This window comes from Chiloscyllium plagiosum, chromosome 10 (assembly GCF_004010195.1).
Source record: "Chiloscyllium plagiosum isolate BGI_BamShark_2017 chromosome 10, ASM401019v2, whole genome shotgun sequence".
Lineage (NCBI taxonomy): Eukaryota > Metazoa > Chordata > Chondrichthyes > Orectolobiformes > Hemiscylliidae > Chiloscyllium > Chiloscyllium plagiosum.
The window spans coordinates 16,417,929-16,431,074 of NC_057719.1; the positions used below are offsets into that span (position 1 = coordinate 16,417,929).

Sequence of the window (13,146 nt, forward strand, 5' to 3'; positions counted from 1 at the left end):
CGTCTGCAATGGGATACAGACAGGGGGAGGGTCAGATCGTCTGCAATGAGATACAGACAGGGGAGGGCAGATCGTCGGTAATGGGATACAGACAGTGGGAGGGCAGAGCGTCTGCAATGGAATACAGACAGGGGGAGGGCAGGTCGTCTGCAATGGGGATCCCTCCAGCCCGGCACCGCCTTCCTGACCTGCAGTCTTCTTCTTGACCTCTCCGCCTCCATCCTACTCCGACCTATCACCCTCACCTTGACCTCTTTCCACCTATCACATTTCCAACTCCCCTCCTCCAAGTCACTCCTCCCTACCTTTTGTCTTCTCCTGCTGAACACTCTCTGCTCATTCCTGAAGAAGGGCCTGTGCCCAAAACTTCGAATCTCCTGTTCCCTGGATGCTGCCTGACCTGCTGTGCTGTTCCAGCAATAAAGTTTCAACTTTGATCTCCAGCATCTGCAGACCTCACTTTCTCCTCGAAAATCTTCTCTGAACCCTTTCAAGTTTCACAACATCCTTTCGATAAGAAGGAGACGAGAACTGCACACTATATTCCAAAAGTGGCCTAACCAACATCCTGTACAGCCACAACGTGATCTCCCAATTCCTGTACTCAATACTCTGATCAATAAAGGAAAGTATACCAAACACCTTCTTCATGATCCTATCTACCTGCAACTCCACTTTCAAGGAATTGTGAACCTACAATCCAAGGTCTCTTTGTTCAGCAACACTCCCTAGGACCTTAACATTAAATGTATAAGTCCTGCTAAGATTTGCCTTTCCAAAATGCAGCCCGTCATATTTATGTAAATTAATCTGCATTTGCCACTCCTTGGCCCTTTTGATCAAGATCCCATTGTACTCTGAGGTAACCTTTGCTATCCACTACACCTCCAATTTTAATGCCATCTGCAAACATATTAAGTATACTTCCCATGTTCACATCGAAATATCAAAGCCTTCTAAAAATCAAAATACACCACATTCATTTTTTCTCCTTTATCTTTCATCAGTTACCCATTTAAAAATGCCACCAGGAAAAATGATTTATCTTTCATAAGTTCATGTTCATTTTGCACAATCATTATTTTCTAAATGCCCAATTATCACAACCTTTTCAACAGATTCTAATGTTTTCTCTACTTCTGATCGGGTTAATGGTCTATAATTCTCCTTTCTTTCTCTCTCCTTCCTTTCTTAAATGGTGCATTTTCTATCTTCCAAACTGCAGAAAGCATTTCAGAATTTTGGAAGGTGACCACTAACTCATCCATTACAGGTTCAATTGTTTCTTTAGCTCAAAGTAAAATGAAGCAACAAAAAAGGTCCTATGATACATTAAGAGTTCTGTTTGTGTACCTTAACCATCATGAAAAATACTTACCGAAAAAGTCTGAAACAAGCTAGGAAGGGATTCACAGAGATACAACTAGTGGCAACCTCTGGAAGATTTGCTCCAGCAAGACTGGGATTAGGAACTGCCAGAGGAAGCCTAACTGTTGGTAATCAGTTCAGGGATTTTCCAAAATAAAAGAGGCAAGTGGTGGTAAGGGTACATTACAAAGTAGCAAAACATGAACTCAATGGAAGCAGTGAATGATTGTGGACTGTCCCTTTAAGGACTTTCTGTGAAGAATACCCTGCAAACTGCATGTATAAATACAGTAAAATAAAACAAAGAACTGCAGACGGAGATGTGAAACAATCGCAGAAATTGCTGGAGAAACTCAACAGACCTTGGCATCATTACATCACAAAATCCCTACAGTGCAGAAAGAGGCCATTTCTCCCATTGATGCTGCAATGATCCTCTGAAGAGCATCCCACCCCATCCTCTTAACCCTGTATTTACCAGGGTTCATTCAGGTAGCCTGCACAACCCTGGACACTATGGTGCAATTTAGCATGGCCAATCCACCTAACCGCACATCTATGGACAATGGGTGGAAACTGGAGCAGGTGGCAAAAACCCACGCACACAGAGAGAATATGTAAACTCCACACAGTCACCCAAAAGTGGAATCAAACCAGGTCCCTGGTGCTGTGTTAAGCCACCATTCTGCCCAAATCCCCAGCATCTGTGGGGAGAAAGCAGCATAAACCACTGAACTCTAAATGCTCTCTTCTGCTTTTTCCCCCACCGATGTTGCCAGTCCTGCTGAGTTTCTCCAGCAAGTTGTTTTTTTTTTTAAATAGTATGTGTGATTACTTGTTCTGTGGAGGTATTAGCAAGGGTTGCCTTTGCTATAGTAAATTTGCACAATCTTTCCTCAATTATGCTTTATGCTTGTTTGACACAACAGAAGTTGCAAAAGTTGAAATGCTGTTGCGAAATTCATTCAATTGGTCACTAGGAATTTAAGTCACTTGTTTGAAATTAATTATTTGGACCAGGATTGTAACAGCTGCAGAATTCAGCACGATTCAGTTTCGCAGAACCAAGTAAAAAGTACGTGCTTCCAAAATTAAATGCACAAGTGACATCTAGAGCTTCTGTCATCCCACATCTTTCTCCCCAGTAACATCCACCTTCAGCATTGTGATAAGAACTCTCATGAGACAGCTCACAACATACCATCTATCCAATCTGATGATCTTACCAATGATATTCTCAAATTATCACAAACTCATTCAAAGAGCAAGTACCAAATGAAATGAGCACAGTACTCACCTTTTCTTTCTGCAATTTCTCCTTTTCATGGATCGACAACTGCAGACTTGCTTTCAGCTCTTGAATATCTTCCTTCCCATTGTACTTAGCCTTAAAAGAAGTTCAAATGGTGAACCACCACAATTTTTATGCCATATGACAGAACAACTTATAAGACAAATAATATTTGAAACATTTCTCAACAGGGATGCTGATTACTTCCTTCTCTTCTATATGGCAATGTGTAAAGAAACTCTTGCTCTGGATTAAAATACATGAAAGAAATCTCTCTAAATCTATCCAACAATGATGTATCTGGCATAAAGACTAAATAAGAAGTGATGACTGCCACCAGACAGAAACTTTGTTAGTCAAATAAACTAACAATGTGCTCTTAAATTTGCACTTTTTTATATTCATTTGTTAACAATTTCATACAAACAAAATCAATGACAGCAGCTGATTTTTTTTGCCTGCATTCACATTAAATATATCACATACAGAGAATTCAATGTAAATACTCTCATTCCAATGATAAAAATAATAGAAAGAATGAGTGGGCCCGTAAGTCGAGAGGATATTTCAGATACAGGAGTCTCCTCCTTCACTGAAGAAGGCTCGAGTTCCATTTATTATAAATATACGACTAATTTGGATTAATATTTCAATAGAAACACAAAATGCTTCAAACAAAAGATGTAATGACAATTGTTCACATACACATGAAGTTGGAGATTTGCTTGTTATGTTTCATATTTAGTGCAAATATGCATTTTAATCATTGGGATTTGTCAACTGCACTACTCCTTTCAAATGAACACTCAAAGCTTGAATACGACAAGACAAAGGTAATCTGTGATTTATATTCACTCTACTTTCAAGCAAATAAAATGAATGAAAGCACCAAAAATATTAAAAATAAACAAAAAGCAAAATCTTGATATGAACCAACTCCTGAAAGTTGAATTTAATTAAGATTCCTATTGTGTAAGCTCCTGGTGCACGATTTGCATCCCACTCATAGATGATGCTAACTGTAACTCAATATATAATGGAGGAGTTAGCAAGACAGCCTGATAATAAGAAATATGTAAGAAAGAAACAGAATAGATCAACAAATTCAAGATAGCATGAGTCATAAAGCTCAAAGTGAACTTGCGTTTCACATACTTCATTCGTGTTATTCAATCTCTTCAGTTTATTGTCTGCATCTGCAATTAAAGAAAACATGTTAAAATTCTAATATATATGACAAAATCCATCATCATTCATCCTTGCAACTTGGCAGGAACAGATAAATGCTTTCATTTTCAAAATTATCTAAGCAAAAGATGCAAATTAAGAGCAGTTGAGGTTAAGGCAATTAAAGAAACTAACTTAAACTGTCTTTTTGATCCATACCTGGGATTGACTTCAGTGACACTATTAACATCAGGTATCTCAGTGTTGAGAATGGGTTAGGGAGTTAGAAAGGGAAAGAAGATATTCCTTAGTTTTTTCTAACATTTTCAACCTGTAGGAAATGGTCGCTACTCTTCTGGAGGGGAAAGTACCCCTGCAATGCAGGGATGGGCAAGTGTATAAGATCCAATATATTTTTATATATTAAAGCAGTATAGAAACTAGTAGACAAGGCGAGAGGTAACGGTATTAGAACATAGAACATAGAACAGGACAGCACAGGACAGGACAGCACAGAACAGGCCCTTCAGCCCACGATGTTGTGCCGACCAGTGATCCTCATGTATGCACCCTCAAATTGATATGAGAAATGATGATCTATGTTCCCTCTAAATTCTCAAACCATTGCACAGATTTCCAAGGTTTGTGCACAGCAGCAGCTGAAGAAACAAATTAACGCATCAGCATGGCCTAGAATGCCAAATGGCATGCACAGATTCCCCCACAGCCACTACACAGTTGGTTTAGAGGGAACATTGATGACAAACTGACCATGACAAAAGGATAAAGTACAATCCAAGAGTTAACAAACAGATGGTGCTAAAGGTTACAAAAATAAAAGGCAAAATTAAAGACTCAGACTCTGAATGCATATGGTATTTGAAACTGAAAGCACAACAAAATAGGATCTGATGGTCGTTCAAGAGACATGGTTGCTGGATGACTTAGAATGGGACCGGAGTATTGAAGGGTACAGGACTTTGACAAAGGACAGGAAGTTAAAAATGATTTTGGAATGGCTCTGTTAATTAGTTATAGCATCAGCACACTAGAAGGGAAAAGGCTAAGCACAGTGTCCGGAAGTTGTTTGAGTCGAGATGAGAAATAATCAAGGCAAGAAACAGTGATCTAAATATACTTTTCTCAATTTCATATTCATCCACATGATGCAGCCTCCTCCTCTACAATGGAGAGACAAGCGCAGATTAGGTAATCGCTTTTCTGAACAACACTTATATGCTACAGTACCTAGAGTTAAGAAGTATGCAAGATGATCTCATTGAAACTAATAAAATTCTTAAAGGGTTTGATAGAATTGATGCTGTGAGGTTAACATCCCTGGTTGGAGAATCTGGAAGTACATGTCATAATCTCATGTTAAGTGCTTGGTCATTTAGGAACCGAGATGAGGATAACTTTCTCCACTTAGAGCAAGGTGAATCTTCGAACATTTCCAGTTCAACTTCACACATTTACGTTATACCGCATCTACCTTGCATTTGCCCGCCAACTTACTCAAACTGTCCAATCACTTTGAGCTCTCTTTCCTTTCTCATTACTAACTATCTCACCTAGTTTTGCCTCATGTGCAAACGTGGAGATATTACATTTTATTTTCTTGTTCAAATCATTGATATATTTGAAGGATAGCTGGGGTTCAAGCATCGATCTCTACAGTAGTGCTTGTCATCAACCTTCAATTTAGAAAATAGATACTTTTTCTTATTCTGTTTTCTATCAACTATAAAAATCTCAATCCACAAACAGCATATTTTCTCCGATTGTGTGTTTTGATTTTGCATAATTTCATGTATCAATTGTTTCATGAAAATCCAAATTGAAATGTAAGATCAGGTATGATGTCATTGAATAATAGAATGGACTCAAGTGATGAATGGCTTACTCCTGCTCCTATTTCTAGTCTTTTATGTAAAATGTGATATGTAACTATTTTGATTAGAAACAGTGGCTTCATTTGAATATCTCAAGATGACAAGAAAATAATAACCCTATAGTATTTATCCTGTAGCGTTTTTTCACTATGGGTAAGTTGCAATAAAGAAATAAGAAATTTACAAATGAATTTAGATAGGAAGGCAATTGAGCCAAAACTTCGTGGATTAAGTTTAATGTGGATAAATTTAAGGCTATCCATTTTGGTCAGAGGAATTGAAAGGCAATTTATTACTTAAATGGAGAGAAACTTCAGAGTGCTTCAGCGTAGTGTTTTCTGGGAGTCGTGTATGAATTGTAGGAAACTAGAACATATATTACAAGAGTACAGCACAGAAACAGGTCCTTTGGCCCACGAGGTCTGTGCCAACCATGATGCCATTCTAAACTGATCTCATCTGCTTGCACATGGTTCACATGCAAGTAGAACAACTAATAAAGGAATGCAAATACAATGTTGATATTGATTACGAAGGAAATAGTATATAAATGTTGGGAAGTGTCGCTGCAACCATGCCAGACATGAGTAAGATTGCACCTGGAGTATTGCATACTGTTTTGGACTCCTTACTTCAGGAGGAATATAGTTGCATTGGAGGCAGTTCAGAGGAGACTCAGTAGATTCCAGAGCTGAGGGATTTGTCTTAAGATGACAACTGAGCAGTTTAGGCGTGCACTCTCTGAAGTTTAGAAGAATAAGAGGGTAATGGGGATTGATAAATTAGACATAGTTAGGCTATTTCCTCATATGGGGCAATTTAGAACAAGGAGTCATAGCTTTTAGATAAAGGGATAGCAGGTTTAAGAGAGATGAGGAGAAATTACGTCTCTCAAGTAATCTCTGAAACAGGATGCAATGGATGTCAGAATATTGAGTAAATTTAAGGACGAGGTCGAAAGATTTCTAATTAGCAACAAGTTGAAGGGTTATGGAGAGCAGACAGGAAAGGAGTGGAGGCTGAGATGAGATCAGCCATCATCACACTAAATGATGGAGCTAGCTCAAACGGCTGAATTGCTTACTCCTGCTCCCAGTTCTTATGCCCTTGGGAGTATTGCTGTACAGCATCCATAAAAAGAGCACATTGTACCTGCAACAGCCTGCCTGAGTAGGTACACTTCTTCCTCCAGTGCCACTTTCCCTGATAATTGGTTTTTCTGTTTCTCTACAGTACCCTGCAGGTCCTGAATACAGTTTTGTGACTTCGTATATTCCTCCTGTAGTCTCTTGCATTCTTCTTTCAGTTGTCTTATCTCTGTTGAAGAATTTGCCTTCTCATGGAGCAAACCATCAGCTGGTTCCTCGTTCCTGGTCTTAACTTGATTTTCCAGCTCATCTCCAGACTGCTTTTTGGCTACTAATTGATCTGCTCTCTCCTCAAGGAGTACTGAATGGTCTGACGGCACAGCACCTGCTTCTGAAAGAGGTACAGATATACAAGTTACTAAAACACTGCTGATTTTTCAAACTGCACTGATAGACATTCATCACGACTCAACTGCAGCCTGAAATCCAGATGATGAATTGTTCTTTTTAATTCTTAAATCCAGCAGTGAAGACGTTGCCAAGTCCTTGAAATTATTTAAGTGAATTTGTTGTTTAAATGATGACTTAGGCTATCCAATCAAGTGAGCAGGACTTTACACACCCCCCCAGTTAAAGATGCAGCACTATATTTTTTAAATACAAGCGACAGCTGCTTGCAAGGTAATTCTCAAATCAATTTTTGCATGGCAAACATTGTGTAAACTTGACCTTGGCTGAAACATTTTCCACACATCAAAAAGGGAGGTGTGAGTGCAGTTTATTTTTCTGTACAAACTACTTTTACATTGCTTGAAATTTGCCCTTATTCATTTAGATTGCATACCCTGGATAGCCAGCAAAAAGCCAAATGGAAAACCAGGGCAACTCACCAATACTGCTGAGCAGGAGGAGTTTTTATGCCTCAGCTGTAAAATCTAGCAACTATCAGGCTTTTAAAACCAGCAGAGATATTAAGTTGGCTCTGAATGATCTTTCCAATAGAAACTGCATATATCAATGTGGGTCTCTGTGTCGGTGCTGCTCCAGTAACAAGGTTATGCGATCCTTGCTTTCTTTTCCAGAGACGTCGTAAAAGTAGCAATTCTGAAAAGTCTGGATTGGATGGGTTTTAGGGCCAATTCGATTATAGCTAACAGATACTGCCTCAGGTAAAAGGCTTTTAAATTTAAAAAAACACTTGCACAACGAAAGGGAAGTGGCCAATTCTCCCAGCTCAGCTTTTCACTGGCCTGGCTATTCACTGAAAGCCGTCAGGCAGTTTTGAGGCTGCTAATCCAAAAAACATCTACATGGAAGAGCGTGTTTCCATGCTGCCATCTCGCTCTCTCCTTTAACACCCTGTGCTTGGTTTTACCTTTATACCAATGGGTCTTATAGGGATTGTTGCAAGTATTGGGAACAGCATCATTAAGTTGGGAATAATCTGTTGGGTTTTCAGACAGGTTAAGATATTCTGTTCTCTTCTGTTTGTGTTTCATTCAGCGATCTTGTAAATAGATTCTGTTTTGTTTAAAACTAAGTGGTTTGACCAGCTGCATCCCTCCTGGAATAACCGTGTTACACCTGCTTAAAACAACTACCAAATTTAGGGTCTGCGCTACTGTCTTGAAATGTTTTGAGGGGGTCTGGCCTGGTCCATAGGGCTTACGCCCGAAACGTCGATTCTCCTGTTCCTTGGATGCTGCCTGACCTGCTGCGCTTTTCCAGCAACACATCTTCAGCTCTGATCTCCAGCATCTGCAGCCCTCACTTTCTCCTGGTCCATAACAGTCTCACATGACACAAGATCATCTATGAAATAATTTTTTCTTTTTTCTTTCCCCAGTAAACAAATAAATATGGCACGTGCCATGAGATATTCAACTAACTACTCTCTCAAATTGATCCAAGAGATTCCATGGTACAATTTAGAAGTTTCTGAACTTTTCCCTGGTGACCTGACCATTTAGTGCTGAACCAACATCAGAAAACAAAATTATCCAGTCATTCATTACCTCATTGCTGTTTGTGAAACGCAATGTTGTCCAAATTAGTTACCATCTTTCCTAAATTACAATGCTGAGTTCTCTTCATTTGTTTTTAAAACAGTTGGAGATATCCTGAGATTGTTAAAGGAGCTATAATTAACACAAACCCTTCCTATATTTCCAGTAGGACATCTGATTTTTTTTCCTCTGAAATTTCCCTCCCTGCGGATATAACTGTAAATATCCTCTCTGCAGGGTGTTGCTTAGTTTACAAAGGAACAGGTATTTACGACTGAAGTTCATCATTGCTGCTCATGAACTTTCCATAACTTGAAGACAGTCTGATATATCTTGTTTAAACTTGTCCACATAGGGTAAAGAAAACAGATTTTACAGTGTAAATGCAAGAAGCCAAATCACAGGCTCCCACAAAATGAAAGAAGCTGACCTTTGACAGTTGGTAAAGTCAATAACAGCTATCTAGAACAGTGAGGGGCGAAAAATACGTTTAGGCTAAGAATATTTGCATCTCAAGTTTTTTCCTTAAAATGTTATTTTTCTTCTTATTTGAAAGGAGGCAGTAGAATTTTCAAAGAACATGCGTCCTCCATTCCTTCCAAAACAACTTAGGCTTACAGCATCAGCTTTGGTATCATGCCCAAGAAGCCAATTTGCAAATGTGGACCTCGCAGCGAATACTGGCCCAACAAATTCCTGTCCTCAACAAATTTTCACATACACTCCTTTACCAGCAGGTGGCCTCCAGACAGTGATTAGGAGCATAAATACTTATAACTGAGACAAATTATAATTTCACTATAATTTCACCAAATTCAATTCACTTTGTGAAATGCATCTGTCTCTACTGAACTGCAGGGATCCATTACGTACTGCCTTCATCAAACGAACTGCAGAGCTACCAAGGTACACAGTGACAAAGAAATAGCACCGGTCCGCCCAGAATTAAAAAAAAGTTTTTATAATTCTAAAAGCTGAAGTGCTCCACAACTATTCTGAACTCATTCCTCCCCAACAGCTTAAGGTATAAATTAATACAAATTTTACAACTGGAAGCTTCAGACACAGTATTTTTTAGTTGCATACATTTGTTTGGCTTAAATGATTCCACTAATTGGTAAATCATAAAACAGTTACAGAGAAACCAAGGTCCCAAGGAGAAATGATTTAAAATATCCATTTGATCATGCGTAACAGTTTACATTAAGTGCGTTACTTTAATCCTCAAAAGACTTTTCTGCTGCATTAACAGACATGCATACAACTTCGTATTACTTCTAACCTTGCAACTGCTGCTCCAACTCTTCAATCCGTTCTTCATATTCTGCAAGTTCATCCCTATGCCGGAGCGTGAGGTTGGTTAGTTTCTGTCGATGTGCATCCTGCAGAGCTGACAGCTCATGCTGATGGTCATCAATCTCCTGACTAAGCTGCTTCTTCATCTCCTATAATAATTAACCAGCTGGATATTATTAGAGATGTACCAATTATTACCATAATCAAAGTATCTTTTAAGGAACATCAATCATGATCTGAATAATTCCAATTTCCTGTCCATTTAGCACCTCCCACACAATACACCAACATATTGAGGCGGCTAAGGCATACAGACCACGACACACACACACAAAGAATCATATGCAAGCTTTGCCGTGGATAATATTAAAAGGTTTCTTCAATGTGTTCTTATTATTTTGTTCTACAAACATAGATCAGGAGCAGTACGTTCAGCCACTTGGACCTGTTTCACCATTTAATAAGATCATGGTACTTCTAATTAACAACCCCACCTACCCTGGTAATCATTCAACACGTCACAAGAATTTATCTACTCCTACCTTAAAAATAGTCAAGGACTCTGCCTTCGCCACTTTTTGAGAAGGGAGATCTTATTAAATGGATGCTGAACATCAATCCAAGAACAGTGAAAGGTTTTGTAGTGATTGGGAATATAAAGCTATTAAGGCAGAACAATGGCTAGTTGGTCAATCTAAGTCTTCATTTATAACTTGTGCTGCTGTTCTCAACTTTCAAGCAATAGACCAAGTTTTTATCAAAATACAACACAAAAGTGATTGATATTTACATTTTTAACCTAGTTATGATAAATGGACTTTTGCTAAGTCATGTCAACTGTCTTAATACGTTTAAATATCTAAAACAAAATTGCTCTAGCATAAACTAACACACTTCAACAATTTAGCTCAACCACAAAACATTTTTCACTTGTTAAAACAATCTTGGTCAATGATTGATACGTCATTGCAACAGACACGACATAACACACCTTTCCAATGAGATAGCAAATTACTACTGAGTACAGCACAAAGCCTTATAGATCAGGAGATGTTGCTTGCAATCATTAATTCGGGCTGAATTAGTTGATTTCAGCTGAGTTGATGACAGCAACACACTTTTGACTTCAGTACTTGTGTCCTGATGAATACACTCCTAAGTCAAAAAGAATCTGGGATAAGGTGGAGGAAGGGGAAAATGAGGAAGCTGCTGAAATCAACATTGATCCCATGTGGTTGGAGGGTCCCAAGGCAGAAGATGAGGAGTTCTTCCTCCAGGCATCAGGTTAGAATCTGGCAGAAGAGGAGGCCCAGGCATGTCCTTGGTGGAGTGGGAGAGGGGGTTGAAGTGTTCAGCCACTGGACGGTGGGATTGTTTTGTGCATGTGTCTCAGATGTTCTCTGAAATGTTCCACAAGTTGGCGCCTTGTTTCCGCAATGTAGAGGAGACTACATCGGGACCAACGGACACAGTAGATGACGTGTGTGGAGGTGCAGGAAAATCTCTGTCGGATGTGGAAGGATCCTTTGGGACCTTGGACGGAGTTTGAGGAGGGAGGTGCAGGCACAGGTTTTGCACCTCTTGCGCTGCTGGAGACTAGAGTCAAAAAGTGTGGTGCTGAAAAAGCACAGCTGGTCAGGTGTCCGAGGAACAGGAGAGTCGACGTTTCGAGCAAGAGGTGCAAAACCTGTGCCCACACCTTCCCCCTTGCCTCCATCCAAGTCCCCAAAGGATCTTTCCACATCCAGCAGAGATTTTCTTGCACCTCCACACACATCATCCACCTTGTCTGTTGCTCTCGATATGGTCTCCTCTACGTTGGGAAAACAGCACGCCAATTTGTGGAACGTTTCAGAGAACATCTCAGCAACGCGCACACCATACAACCCCACCGCCCTGTGGCTGAAAACTTCCAATGTCCCCCTCCCACTCCGCCAAGGACATGCAAGTTCTGAACCGCCTTCACCATCAGATTCTAGCCACCCGTTGCCTGCAGGAAGAACACCTCATCTTCTGTCCTGGGACTCTCCAACCACACAGGATCAACATCGCCCCTCCCACTACCTTAACCCAGATCCATCTCTCCAACTTGGCACTGCCCTCTTGAACTGTCCTACTTGTCCATATTCCATAAGACGATAAGACATAGGAGTGGAAGTAAGGCCATTCTGCCCATCGAGTCCACTCCGCCATTCAATCATGGCTGATGGGCATTTCAACTCCACTTACCCGCATTCTCCCCGTAGCCCTTAATTCTTTCTTCCCACCTATACACTACACCCTCCACTCCGACCTACCACCATTGCTGAAGAAGAGCTCATGCTCGAAACATTGATTCCCATGCTCCTCGGATGCTGCCTGACCGGCTGTGCTTTTCTAGCACCACACTGTTTGACTCTGATCTCCAGCATCTGCAGGCCTCACTTTCTCCTACACTCCTAAGTGTCAACCAGTGACCACTTGGTTAGAAGTGCAGACAACAGCGGAGGATAAAATCTGGTTTAGCAACAAAGCAATGAACCATAAATATAGCATGGAAAGGAGTACGGGTTGATAAGTGATCTCATACAGTTTTATAAGGCCATGGCGGGTATAGATAGGGTTAAATGGTAAGTGTGTTTTCCCTAGGATAGGGGATTTTAAGACTGGGGAACTTTTTAAGGCGAGAGGAGAGAGATTTAAAAAAAGACATGAGAGGGAATTATATTTACACAGAGGGTGGTTCATGTGTGGAATGAACCTCCTGAGGAAATGGTGGATAGTTATAACATTTGAAATTCACTTAGGTAATTACAAGAAAAGAAAAAGGTTTGGAGGGATACAGGCCAGGAGCAGACAGGTGAGACTAATTTAGTTTGTGATTACGCTCGGTACTGACTGGTTCAACCGAGAGGTATCATCACTCATCAGCAACAGATAAAGACAAGAAATACAGGGTACTTCTAAATTTTGATAAAAAATTCAAACTCCCAAGTTATGGACTGAAAACATTTAGCAAACGATTTTTCATTTTAAATCAAAATTGTGCATGAATTAAT

At 39.9% G+C, this 13,146-nt stretch overlaps 1 protein-coding gene across 3 annotated transcripts in view; it reads right to left on the reverse strand.

Annotated features, from left to right (window-relative positions):
- The window catches only part of trip11 (thyroid hormone receptor interactor 11), a 107,969-nt gene that overhangs the window by 66,116 nt on the left and 28,707 nt on the right, over positions 1–13,146 (reverse strand). For all 3 annotated transcript variants that reach the window (XR_006312699.1, XR_006312698.1, XM_043697132.1), the window contains exons 6-9: positions 10,095–10,257; positions 6,871–7,197; positions 3,815–3,855; positions 2,666–2,755 (exon numbers count right to left, since the gene is read on the reverse strand). Coding sequence is in view for 1 of the 3 variants with exons in the window: in XM_043697132.1 (XP_043553067.1) it covers positions 2,666–2,755; positions 3,815–3,855; positions 6,871–7,197; positions 10,095–10,257 (621 nt within the window). In the remaining 2 variants the exon portion in view is untranslated. The remainder of the gene's footprint in view (positions 1–2,665; positions 2,756–3,814; positions 3,856–6,870; positions 7,198–10,094; positions 10,258–13,146) is intronic.